The sequence below is a fragment of the Rasamsonia emersonii genome (genome assembly GCF_000968595.1).
Source record: "Rasamsonia emersonii CBS 393.64 chromosome Unknown ctg1118621760687, whole genome shotgun sequence".
Lineage (NCBI taxonomy): Eukaryota > Fungi > Ascomycota > Eurotiomycetes > Eurotiales > Trichocomaceae > Rasamsonia > Rasamsonia emersonii.
The window spans coordinates 1-12539 of NW_013562808.1; the positions used below are offsets into that span (position 1 = coordinate 1).

General features: G+C 52.9%; 5 protein-coding genes across 5 annotated transcripts; 2 read left to right on the forward strand and 3 right to left on the reverse strand.

The window, feature by feature from the left end:
• T310_8244 (RNA helicase-like splicing factor (HRH1)) lies at positions 1 to 3450 on the reverse strand (the record flags this gene model as incomplete). Its single annotated transcript, XM_013468969.1, has 2 exons — positions 1 to 1400; positions 1434 to 3450. Coding segments are annotated over 2 exons (3417 nt in total), but the record flags the coding sequence as incomplete, so codon positions are not given.
• A 570-nt stretch (positions 3451 to 4020) lies between these two features.
• T310_8245 (Mitochondrial ATP-dependent RNA helicase Suv3) lies at positions 4021 to 6395 on the reverse strand (the record flags this gene model as incomplete). The annotated part of the gene is made up of 3 exons (XM_013468970.1): positions 4021 to 5032; positions 5086 to 6089; positions 6252 to 6395. 3 exons carry the CDS (start codon positions 6393 to 6395, stop codon positions 4021 to 4023), a joined length of 2160 nt encoding a protein of 719 aa, XP_013324424.1.
• A 1057-nt stretch (positions 6396 to 7452) lies between these two features.
• T310_8246 (uncharacterized protein) lies at positions 7453 to 9506 on the forward strand (the record flags this gene model as incomplete). The annotated part of the gene is made up of 4 exons (XM_013468971.1): positions 7453 to 7716; positions 7771 to 8237; positions 8304 to 8463; positions 8574 to 9506. 4 exons carry the CDS (start codon positions 7453 to 7455, stop codon positions 9504 to 9506), a joined length of 1824 nt encoding a protein of 607 aa, XP_013324425.1.
• Positions 9507 to 10339: 833 nt separating this feature from the next.
• On the reverse strand, positions 10340 to 11242 carry T310_8247 (G-patch domain protein; the record flags this gene model as incomplete). Its single annotated transcript, XM_013468972.1, has 1 exon — positions 10340 to 11242. The coding sequence occupies one exon, from the start codon at positions 11240 to 11242 to the stop codon at positions 10340 to 10342; it is 903 nt and encodes a 300-aa protein (XP_013324426.1).
• Positions 11243 to 11582: 340 nt separating this feature from the next.
• On the forward strand, positions 11583 to 12539 carry T310_8248 (Oxidoreductase, short chain dehydrogenase/reductase family; the record flags this gene model as incomplete). The annotated part of the gene is made up of 3 exons (XM_013468973.1): positions 11583 to 11759; positions 11871 to 12269; positions 12401 to 12539. Coding segments are annotated over 3 exons (715 nt in total), but the record flags the coding sequence as incomplete, so codon positions are not given.

The following is a 12539-nucleotide window of genomic DNA, read 5'->3' on the forward strand; positions in this document are numbered from 1 at the left end:
CAGAGCCGAGCTGGGGTGCAGATAGACAGGCGTGCCTTCGGTGAGGGTCTTGTATCCTTCCTGCGGATCTTTGCGAGCTGCATTCCGGAAGAACCCAGTGCACAGCGCCTTACGGACCTTGACGGTGTTTCGCCCACAGGAGACGATCTGGTGGTGGTATCGTTCCATGATGCTGACAAGCTGCTGCCGAACATCCTGGGCACGACGCATCTGCCGCGCCTGGATGAAATTCTCGTAGCACCAGGCGTTGCTGTAGCCTGACTGTTTCCACGCATTATAGACATTGAGCAAGGTGAGATGATCACCGTGTGGGTCGTGGAACTTTGCTTTCTTCTGATCCGCCTGTTGCTGCTTGTCCTTTGGTCGATAGAAGACCGACTGGACCGACAGCATGGCCACAATGCTGAGCATCTCATCAGAGCAGCCCATCTCCACCGAGGCGATGAGGACCTTGGCGAGAGCCGGCTCCATGGGGAAGTCGGCCATTTTCCGTCCGAGGCGAGTCAAAAGACCTTCATCGTCCAGAGCGGACAGTGCGTATAGTTCCTCCAGGGCCGTAAGCATGGTGTTTGTCGGAGGCGGATCCATGAAGTCGAAATGGAGAAGGTCATTGATGCCCATCGCTTTCAACATAAGAATGGTGTGCGACAGATTCTGGCGCTGAATCTCGGGTATCGATGTCGGTAGCATTTCATTTTGGTAGGCAGCCTCCGTATACAATCGGAAGCATTTTCCTGGACCTGTTCTCCCGGCACGACCTGCCCGCTGTTTGGCCTGGGCTTGCGAGATCGGTGTTACGACAAGAGAGTCCATACCGAGCTTCGGGTCATACGCATTCTGCTTCACAAATCCAGGGTCAATGACGTAGTAAATGTTATCGATGGTAATAGAGGTTTCTGCAATGTTCGTGGCAATGACGACTTTCCGACCTCCGGGTGGCGCTGGCTCGAAGATTCGACTCTGCATTTCGCTGGGCAGAGCAGAGTACACGGGGAGAATAACGAGCTCAGGGACGCTGGGGCCCAACGCCTTCATTCGTTCATATAAGATCTCGCAGCTGGTGTCGATCTCTTCTTGACCCGTCAAGAAGAGTAAGATATCACCAGGGGGTTCAGTAAGGTGGATCTGCATGACCGTAACCAGTGCGGCGTCGAGGTAATCCGTTTCGGGTTCCTTGGAGTACATGATCTCGACAGGGTATGTACGGCCTGGAATTGAGAAAATGGGGCAGCCATTGAAATACTCCGAGAACTTCTCCGCATCCAGGGTAGCAGAGGTCACGATCAACTTCAGATCGGGCCTCCGTTTGATGGTCTTCTTCAATAGTCCGAACAGGACGTCTGTGGCGATGGTCCGCTCGTGGGCCTCGTCGAGCATAATCACCGAGTACCGTTTCAAATCTGGGTCAAGCAGAATTTCTCTCTGCAGCATACCGTCCGTCATGTACTTGATCTTTGTCTCAGGACTAGTGCAGTCCTCGAAACGAATGGTATATCCAACCTCTGCCCCAAGTCGGCAGCCCACTTCCTCAGCCACTCGCTTGGCAACTGACATAGCGGCCACTCGACGAGGTTGCGTGCAGCCTATTATGCCATTATTTGCATAACCAGCTTCAGCCAGGTACTGCGTGACTTGTGTCGTCTTCCCGGAGCCCGTATCTCCAACCACAATCAACAGTTGATTGTCTCGAATTGCATCGAGCAATTGTTTGCGGAACTTGAACACCGGCAGACTCTCACGCTGTTGCTTGATGCTCATATTGGTCCGCTTTCCATAAGAAACGTCCTTGCTCTGAGTAACCCTCTTCCATTCGGGTATTGCAGAATCGGACTTGCTGAGCCGTGCATTCCGGAGATCTTGCGCAAATTTCCTCTGCTCTGGGTCGGCCATAGGGTCCTCCCACTGTGCACTGAGGTCAATTTCGGCTGCTTCTGCCGCAGCTCGGTCTTGCGCTTCTTGTTGTCTGAGCTCTCGTCGCTCCTTCGCAAGGTTTGTGCCCGCCATAGCAGCCCGATTGAGTGATCCATCAGGGGCCTTGACAACCCTGATAGGAGACAGCTCCAGAGACTGTTTCGTCTGACCAGCAAGGAACGGGGGTTCCTCCTCTCGGACCTCAATATCTATATCTTCTTCCTCCTCAAAATCGCCTTCTCCGTTGAGGGTGGCATGGTATTCCTCGTCAATGTCAGGGTAATCGGCAGCCGACACCGCGCCGGAGGCGATCAGTTGCTTGATTTCCCACCTCTCCGGAGACGTCAGTCGCTTTCTGTTCCTCATTTGCTTGCTATCCATATCATCTTCGATGACAGGGACCTCAGAACTGAGATTCCCATAGCGCTCTCGGGCGGTAGCTCCATCAAGACGTTCCATATTCGCTCCAGAGGCTAAGCGTCGCTGGGGCACCAGATCACGTCCGGTGACCTGGTCAACCTCTTTCATGGAAAGTCCAATTCTGGAACCCTGTATACTGATCACCTTGACTTTCACAGGCTGTCCCCGCGAAACTAGGTCTGAGGGATGATTCACCCGCGCTCCTTCTTGCATGGCAGAAACGTGGACTAGGCCATCCACTTTTCCTTTCACTCCCAGAAGATTAACGAAGGCACCGAAGTCTTTGACACCCGTGACACGACCGTCATAAACCTTGTAGAGAACAGGCTGGTCGTCCAACTCCGGGGTCGGAGGCCGTCGGAAGAAGCCATCATCGTCTTCCGTGTCCCGTCGGGATCGGCGCTCGTGACCGTTACGATATCCACCATTTCTGCCGTTAGGCTTTCCTCCACCATATCTGTCCAGGTCATCGATGTCACTTCTGCGCCTCCCATGCCGCTCGATGCTGCGCGATCGGGACCGGGATCGGGACCGGGACCGATACCTGTCTCTGCGCCGACGATGAACAGCGGAATCGTAGTCGCCGTAGTCCGGACTCCTGCTTCGTTTCCTGCTGCTCCTTTCAGCGGCGTGGCCATTCTTCTCCTCTCGAGCTTTCCCAGCGAGACCTTCCAGCATCGCGAATGTATCGTCCATGGCACCCGCCTTCGCATCTTCTTCGGTAGTATCTTTTCGGGGGGCAGAGTCCTCATCATCCCAGGTCGGAACCTTATCCGGGACCGCCAGCCCCTTGAAAATACGCGCCTTCTTTTCGATCTCATCCAGAGCATCCATGTCATCCTTCTGGTTGGTCGCCGCGTTGTTCTCGTCACTCCGCTTGGCTTTATACTTGGGGTGCATCGTCAGGACGAGCCGGTCGATGCTCTCGATCAGACTGGGCGGGAAATCGGCTCCCATAGCCTCGAGATTGTTCTTGAACTCCGTGAATGAGCCGCATTGTAGATGCTGATCGATCACGAACTCCGCCAGCGTCTTATCGTTGATACCCAGGTGGTTCTGGAGCTCACTCGTCACTCGCGACACGAGCGAGAAGAGCTCCAGAGACTGGAGATCATCCATGGCTGCTGGATGATAGGAATATGAAGGAAAACAAAAACCACCGAAGTGGTGTCCGGGTCGACAAAGAGCGAAACGCCTCTTTCAAGGCCTGCTGGTTTGGCGCATTTGCTCACGCGGAGTGGTGAAGCTGCAGTGGCGGAAAAATTGTTGTGGCGGGCTTCCGGCGCAGGCAATCAGCTCCAACGCCACTCCGATAAGATACGCGCAGGGGCAGTGTTATTCCATTCAACGAAGACACGTTCTTCACTCTACGCTGGAAAAATGAAGCGAACGGGTAGATGGAAATAAATAGTGTCATTATAAGAGCATTCACTTATATATAGAGGCGTCTCTAACAACAAATGAACAGGGTATTGTACATAATACATTTATCCGATCATCGTGGGCAAGTCCCTAATGTCACACCAGACGCCCCCAGTCTATTTTCCCATCCCCAAATGTAAGGAAACCGAAAATCACCGTAGAAGAGGAGATGGGCCTGTACAGAAAAAAATAATATACAGTGATAAGGAGGTATGGGAGAGGGTAATGAACAGAGATGCAGAGACCACAGGTCGCACGACCATTGGGTTAGCTGGCTTGCGCCTCGTTTGTGGCTGTGGTTGCGGTTGTAGTCGTGGTCGTGGTCGTGGTTGCCTCCAGAGAAGTCTCATTTGTCTCCAGAGAAGTGCCATCAATGTGGAGATCAAGAGGGTCATGCATGCCATCCTCCTGCTGGGGATTCTCTATGCCTGCTTCTGCCAGGAGTCGTTTCTGTTCATGCATCTGCCTTTGCAGGGCAATCTGCCGTCGAAGTGAAGCATCCTTCCTGAGTTTTCTATTCGCAGAGAACTCCGTCAGAGCTCGCACCATTCTTTCTTCCACGAGTTCCTTGACGTGGCCTGCAAGGGTCCGGTCTGTAAAAATGCCACCCAGTCGGTAGCTCAACCAAGAATATAAGATAATCGATTTGTGCAAGCACTCCAGGTCGTGCAGGTATTCCTTTTTGCCCGACACAGGCTGCTCCAGGATTTCCAGGTTCAGCTCTGGAATATCTAATAATCGACCACCACTCTGTTCGGCGACACACTTGGCGAAGGCGCGACAGACCTGTTTTGTTCTGGGATCCTTTGCATAAATGGGCGCAGCCATGAACACGAGCTGGTCCTCGATACTCAGGCCGGGTACGGAGTCGATGATTTCTGCCGCCTCAAGTTGTGACGTCGGGTCGCACATGAAGAAAAGGGGATGGACTTGTGAAATTGCCATAAGACGCTTGACAATGTACTGGAAAGGAACATTCGACGGGAAATAATTCGAAAAGTGTTGGATGACGGGATCCGGTGGATAGATTCCCGCAGCCTTGAGCGGGGGAGGCTCAAAATTCATTGCCTGTTGGATATAGGGCAGATCGACTTCTTCAAGAGATGTCACCAGCCCAACGTTGTTGGATGGATCTGATCCTCGATCCGATCCAGTCTCGTTGGCGGCACGATACCGACCGGCACGCCCTGCAATCTGTTTGATCTCGGGAACAGACAGCCTCTGAAGACCAGTCGGAAGTCTCTTGACCAGGGTTTCAAAAATAATTCGTTTGCATTTCCTGCACTGGTGGTTAGTGATGGCAGAGGACTGACTGGTGATTCAAGGACTTACAGGTTGAGGCCCATGCCGATGGCATCACTGGCGACGAGAAAATCATAGTCATTATTCGGATCGTTGAAGAGATTGGCTTGCTGGGTCCGAATCTCGGCCGGCAGGCTGCCATACACGATCGCTGCTCGCCTTCCCGTCGCCTTCTCGATCTCATTCTTCAATGCGTGGATGCCAAGTCTCGAGAAGGAGACCAGACAATCGCCCTTTTGCAGATTCCGGAGGTCGCCCCTCAAGCTTCTCGACATGACCTTCAACGGATTGAGTCGGTCATAGCGATGGATCTCTAACGTATCGCCGGTGAGAGCAACCAGCTCGCGGATCAAAGGGACTGCCCGTGTCTCACCGCAAAGGTGCAGCTCCGAGGCTCGGGCGCCCAGGAGAGCGCGAGTCCAAGCCCAGCCTCGTCTTGGGTCGGAGATCATTTGAATCTCGTCGATGACTCCAACTTCGTATTCCTTGGCTAAACTCACCATCTCGACCGTGTTACTGATAATGCGCGGCGATTCGTTATCGGGAAACCGAACTTCGTCGCCGGTGACAAGACCACAGGGTATCCCCTGCGAATTGAAGCGAGTATAGACTTCCTGAGCCAGTAACCGCAGAGGCCCAGCATAGAATCCCCTCTTGGACTGTTCCAGTCGCTTCAGAGCGTGGTAGGTCTTTCCTGAGTTTGTGGGCCCGACATGCAGATGGATGGTCCGTTGCATCGAGCGAGCTTGCGGGTACCATTCTGCCGGGTAGCGAAGATCGGCCACCTTCTGCTGGTCCTGGATATGAGGCGTGGAAAACTTTGCCGTGATTTCGTCGGCCTGGAAAAGATACTGCAACTCCTTCCTCAGCCCTATCATACCGCCTCGAAGATAGGCCTCTTGAAGGGACGACTTGAGCTGCCGCAGAGAACCCCATCTTGGAGCCTTGCCGCGATCATCAAGCTTGGATGCCTGGACAATTCGACGCTCGAATTGGTCCCAATTTTCCAGCTTCGGATCCGATTCATCGAATCGCTGTTTAAATTCTTGCAGAGCGGAGGATATGATAGCGGAGAAGTCTTGTTTCGCGAGTCCCCGTCTTATGAGATTTGGTGATACCGCCTGTGAGCCCTGTGGGAAGAAACATTGCCAATCAGCATGTTTACAAGACGAGGACTACATGGAAGCCCATCATACCTTGGCAGTCAGTTTTGGGGCTTTTCGCTTCGATTTGGACCGGGCTAGGGCCGAAGTCGTGTTGAAGCCCCGAGTCGCCTGCCTAAACAGGGGACGAAATGAGCAGAGGAGGCAATGGCTGGCTTTGCTTGTCCATATCTGCATTCCCAAGTTCGACGCTTGGAATACAAGCGAGTAGTAGTCGGAGGTGAGAACGAGAGCGCTGGCAACGCGCAAGAAAAAAAAAGCCAAAAAAAAAAGGGCGACTCTATGAAAAACAGTCCAACTAGGCTCCGTATTCCCTACAGAGCAACGAATTTTTTGCGGTTAGAGATAGTGCAAAATAATAGACGCTGCTGCTGCCAAATACTGACGAAAGACCAAAAGTTCTGGCGGAAAAGGGTTCGGAGCGGGAAATCCAGTTGATCCAGCTGCCGTGCGGGCCTGCAGCGCACGCTGACGGCGGCACTTCGGGCAGTCGGCGGGCTAGCTGGAGCTAATGGATGATTTATTGCGGGCGGCGGTCAATTGTTACGCTTATGGTGGGGAACTCGTCGACTCCGGTATCAGATCGCCGTCCGCCACGGTGTCGCGGTATGACTTGAAATTGCTGCCTGCCTGAGTACCTCGCTGACGCATGCTCTACTCTTTCCCCCGCCTCTGGCCCAGTGGTGAAATTGATTTCTCTGGAGATTAGTCTTCCGTGGCCCATGCTGCGGGCCTCAACCTGCCAGCCAAAATGGGCTCCTCCTTGATCAACATACAGCGCGACAGTAGGTAGCTGTCTCCCCTCGCCTGAAATACGCGCGGCGACTAACGCTGGGTGTGCCAGTCATTCTGGATGCGATCCGTCAGACAGTAGGAAACGACGTACGCTCTCCTTCCATGTGCCAGCACCGTGTCACGAAGCCCAAAAACTGACTGTGTCTCCTCCAGTGGAAAGTATTGGTGGTGGACGAAACCAGTCGGACTCTGCTCGATAACGTGGTGAAGGAGGACGATGTCTTGAACCACAATGTCACCAGTAAGCCTGGCCGCCTGCTGGAGGCGGAGAAACGCAGCTGAGAATGGCAACAGACATCGAGCAGATCGAGCACCGGCGGCCTGCCAACCCGGATATGGATGCGCTTTACTTCCTGTCACCTCAGCCGCATATTGTGGACTGTCTCATGGCAGATCTGGAGCGACAGCGGTATAGGAAAGGCTTCTTGTTATGGACAACATGTTGGGCAACCCCGTTTCCATGGAATTTTCAGGTGCAAGATTCTCATGGTTATCTACAGTTCCCGATCCTCAACAGCGCGGCAGGCTGGACCGGTCGCAGATGGTTCGCGACCATATCGCGAGTGTCCGTGTCTTGAACATCGACTTTTACCCTCGAGAGGCTCGTCTAGTTACCTTTCGGGATCCCTGGAGCTTTCCGGTTCTCTTTCACCCCGCTTGCAACAATCTAATACGGGGCCATCTAGAGGATCTGGCTCGGAAGGTTCGTATGGATTGCAGAGTATAGGTTGCCATATTCCTGCTGATCAAGGTGCAGATCGTGTCTCTGTGTGTCACCTTGGGCGAATACCCGGTCATCCGCTATTATAAACCACGGACTCCCACACATGAAGCAAGCGTTCTGTGCTCCCATCTGGCGCGTTTTGTGCAAGATGAACTTGACCAGTACGCCAAGTATCACCGAGATTTCCCGCCCCAGTCTCCCAGGCCCCGGGGAGTACTCTTCATTGTCGATCGGACCATGGACCTTTACTCTCCTCTCCTCCATGAGTTCACGTACCAGGCCATGGCACACGATTTGCTACCGATCAAAGATGGTGCAAAGATTACGTATAAGACTGTGATCAACGAAGGCGGCCCGAACGAAGAGGTCAAGGACATGGAAATTACCGAGAATGACCGGATATGGGTCGAATACAGACATCTTCACATGAAGGATGTCCTTGAGAAACTGGCTGACGACTTTGCCAGGTTTCGAGCCGCCAATCCTCAGTTTGCGGACGAGTGAGTTTCTAGCCCTACTCTATTCGTTACACTGTTTGTTATAAGCCTAACGTGGTATGATCTCAGCAACTCCAAAGTCACCGTTAGCACCATCAAAGACATGTTGGCTGGATTGTCCGACTTTCAAGAAGGTAAAAATGCGTACACACTCCACTTGAACATGGCGCAGGAGTGCATGAAATACTTCCAAGAGCGGAAACTTTTGGAAGTTAGTTCGGTTGAGCAGGTATGTAGTGAGCTTCTGCAATGTCGGTGAGATTTTGGCTGACGATCGATATAGTGTCTCTCTACCGGGCTCGATGAGGATTACAAAAACCTAAGAACTTGGCGTCTCAGCTTGTTCGCCTCCTCGACGATGATTCTATCATCCCGCCAGACCGCTTAAGGCTGATTATTCTCTACCTGATGTACCGGGACGGGTTGCTTGCAGGTGATATCCGGAAACTCCTGGCCCACGCCAAACTGCCACCGCAGGACGGGGAGGTGATCTATAACCTCGATTTGCTGGGAGTGAGAGTCGAGAAGCCGTTGAAGGACAACAAACCTGCGCCCCAGCCGCTCTTCCAACGCAAACCGCCGCCGCCCCCGCAGGACGAAGAGGTTAGTCTGTCGCGGTTCGAGCCGAATCTGAAGACGATGCTGGAAGAGCAGGTCAAGGGGACGTTAGATTCGGCAGTCTTTCCTTTCACCCGACCCGTCGATACAGACAGCAACGCCGCGATGCAAGAGCAACTGTCGCAAGCCTCCCTCAGAAGCGCGAAGCCCACCTGGGCTCGAACGCGGTCGGCGGCCGACCAGCCTCGCCAGCGCATCCTGGTGTTCATGGCAGGCGGAGCGACGTACGCGGAATCGCGGGCATGTTACGAGGTATCGCAGGCGTCGTCAAAGGACGTGTTCCTGGCGACCTCGCATATGCTGACCCCGGGCCTGTTCCTCCGCCAAGTGGGCGACCTCAGCGCCGACAAGCGAAGACTGGATATTCCGGCCGAACGACCACGGCCAACAGCGCCGGCCCATCTGTTCGAGAAGGATCCGCCACCAGCTACGACCAAGCCACCGCAACAGCAATCGGGACCCACTCCTGCAAAGGCTGCCAGTGCCGGTGCTGGTGCTGGACCTGCTCCTCCAACGGCAGCCATGGCGTCCATGTCCCTGAACGACCCTCGCCAGCAGGCTGCGCACGGGTCGACGAATGGTGCCGCTCCAGCGCCAGGAGGCAAGCTGCAGAAGAAAGAAAAGGAAAAGAAGAAACATCACTTCTTCAGATGAGCTGACTGGACTGGACTGGGCTGGGCTGCACTGAACTGAACCGAATGATACCATTGATCTGCAGCAGTCGTTGCTGTGGTTATTTTTTTTTCTCTTTTGGGGCTGCTAATCAGATATCTCCTCTTCACTTTCATTTTATTTCTTTCTCTTCGTCTTCTTTTCTTCTTGTACAGGGGGGCGTCTCTGATACCATTTCCTTTGTTTTTTTTTCTTTTCCATAGTAAATAAATAAATAAATAACTAAATAAATAAAACATGAAACTAAGCTTCCATCTAGGTACGTAATGTATGTATGTATAGTACATACGTACGTTTGTCTGTATGGAATTTATTTTTCTTGAAAAAGTATGTACCCAGATACTTATCATACACACGTTGACATGGAAAGTACAGAATAGAATAGTATACTCCGGAGTAGTAAAAAACAAAAAACAAGTCAAAAACTTTTAAACTCCTTCCCATAGACTGTAGACCAAAATGAAAAAGCCAAGAAGAAGGGGTATCGTATCAATCATATCAATCGTACATATCGCAGACAAAAAAAAAGAAAATATAACCCACCCAGCCCAGTCCAGCTAGCTAGCCAGCTAGTCAGTCAGTCAGTCAGGCCTGATCCAATCCAATCCAATCCAATCAAATCAAATCTATGTAATCCGATAATAGTAACGCCGTTGTGTTTGCAAAGAGGTATGCAACTTTTTTTTCTGAGAAAGGAGCGGGAGAGGGAGAGAGAAAGGGCAGCCTGGCCCAAAAGTTGAAAAGAAAATAAAATCCCCCTGTGCATCCATGCGATCGCATGATACGACCACGAGACTATTCTAGTTTATTTCTTTCTATACATCACCCCCCAGATACCGCTGGACATCATCACTGCGATAAAACATCTCGCGCAGCTTGTCACTTTTCTTCTTGGCCTCCATCTCCCTGAGACGCACCTGTTTCGCATTCAGCTTCTGCCGCTGCTCCTGCTGCTGCTGCTGCTTCTTCTGCACGGCGGCGACGGCCTCCGGATCGATCTGCATCCCCAGTCCGAACGTGTCGTGCTTCACTTTCGGCTTGATCGGTTCCCGGATCCCCTCTCGTCCTGGCGCGCCTAGACCCAGCCGACTGTCTGGATCCCATCCGTATGAGGCGAGGTAGCGAAAGCCATGGCGGGCACGGTCTAGATGGGATGGTGGATGCGAGTGCGTCAGACAGACTTGGTGCGCGATGGAGGCTTCGTGAGGCGTTCTTGGTTTGTCGCCATCGGTGGTGACTCTAGAAGAGGTCGTAGTTTCTGTCAGGGGGAGGTTGCACACATCGCAGATTTTCTGCTGCTGCGAGACGACAACGGTTTCGTCGTGAGTTATTGTGTTCTTCTTCTTATCGTCAGGGGATTCTTCTCCCTCCGGCGGAAGCAGAGCGGGCGACGTCGTCGTCGTTCCCCCCAAGGACGGAGGAGCAGAGGCAGTTTCGTCGCGGAGCTTATCCTCCTGCGAATCTAGTTTCTGATTCTTTTCCAGTTGTCTCCGCTTGGGCAGCACGATGGAAAGATATCGATCTGCGACGCTGGTCGCGGGCTCGCTTGTCTGACGCACGGCGGAAGAAGAAGCCTGGTCGGCCGTCGTGCTGAGAGTGCCATGGTCAGAAGGACGGACGAACGGGACGCGTTTCCTCTTAATGCCAGCGCCAAAGACTCGCTGGTCCTCGAGCGGGAGGAAGTAGTCCTCGTCGTCGCCGTTGTAGTGATGGGACATGGTTAGATCAAGCAAGCGGGGTCGAGCTATGAGCTATGTCATGTCTCTGCTGTCCTGTCTGAATGAAAGTTAAACATAGATACTGTCTTGGAGACAGGACAGGAGTGTGAGGAAGTCAGTTTGACGAGGAGAAGAGAAGCAAAAGAGTAGAGAGAACGATGGTATGGAAGGCAGTGCTGGTTCTTGCTGCATGTCCGCTCGCGTGGCGGCGGCGGGAGATCTGCGGCTAAGCTAAGCAAGCTGGCTCGGCGAAGAGCCGTGACGCGGCCGGAGTTCAACTAATTAATGACCTGACAGTCAGTCTACAGAGCACTTCTCTACTGGATGAGGCACCAACACAATGCCCATTCCTCTGATTGCGCAGGCCGTCTCCGAGGGCCTCTCGTCCATCCCCTATGCGTACCCGTTCCTCAAGACGGTCGCATGTCTGGCCGTCGTGGGCTTGCTGAAGTTCTACTTCGGCGGTGCCCGCAACCGGTCGGAACGACTGATGCGCTCCAAAGTGGTCATGGTTACGGTTCGTCTGCCTGGAACTTTTGGATTTTAATTCTGTTCCTCGTCCAAACTTTGGAAATACAGAAAAAAAAAAGCTATATCTGATCAATTGCTAAACAAGACTGAAATGTAGGGCGGAACATCAGGCGTCGGTGCTGCGCTCGTATATGAACTGGCCTTACGCGGCGCCCAGATCATTCTCCTCACACAGCACGCTCCCTCCGACCCCTTTCTCGTCGACTACATCCAGGACCTGCGAAAAGCGACAAAAAACCAGCTTATATATGCGGAACAGGTCGATCTGACCTCGCTCCACTCGGTGCGGAAGTTTGCGACCAAATGGGTCGATAATTCGATGCCCCGGCGGCTGGACATGGTCATTCTGTGCGCCAACACGCTGACGCCGGCGTGGAGCCCGAGACGGAAGACAGAGGACGGCCTGGATGAGGAATGGCAGGTCAACTACCTGGCCAATTTCCACCTTCTGAGTATCCTCAGCCCGGCGCTGAGGGCGCAGCCGCCGGACCGCGACGTGCGCGTCATCTTCAGCACTTGCTCGAGCTATATCGGGGCGGATCTTGATTTCAAACAGACAGAGGGGGTTGTGGAAAAGCCGACGAAGACGGAGAAACCAAAGACACAGGCTGGGTCTAAGAGTAACAGCAACAGCAACAACAGCAACAACAACAACAACAACAACAACAACAACAACAACAACAACAACAACAACAACAACAACAACAACAACAACAACAACAACAACAACAACAACAACAACAACAACAACAACAACAACAACAAG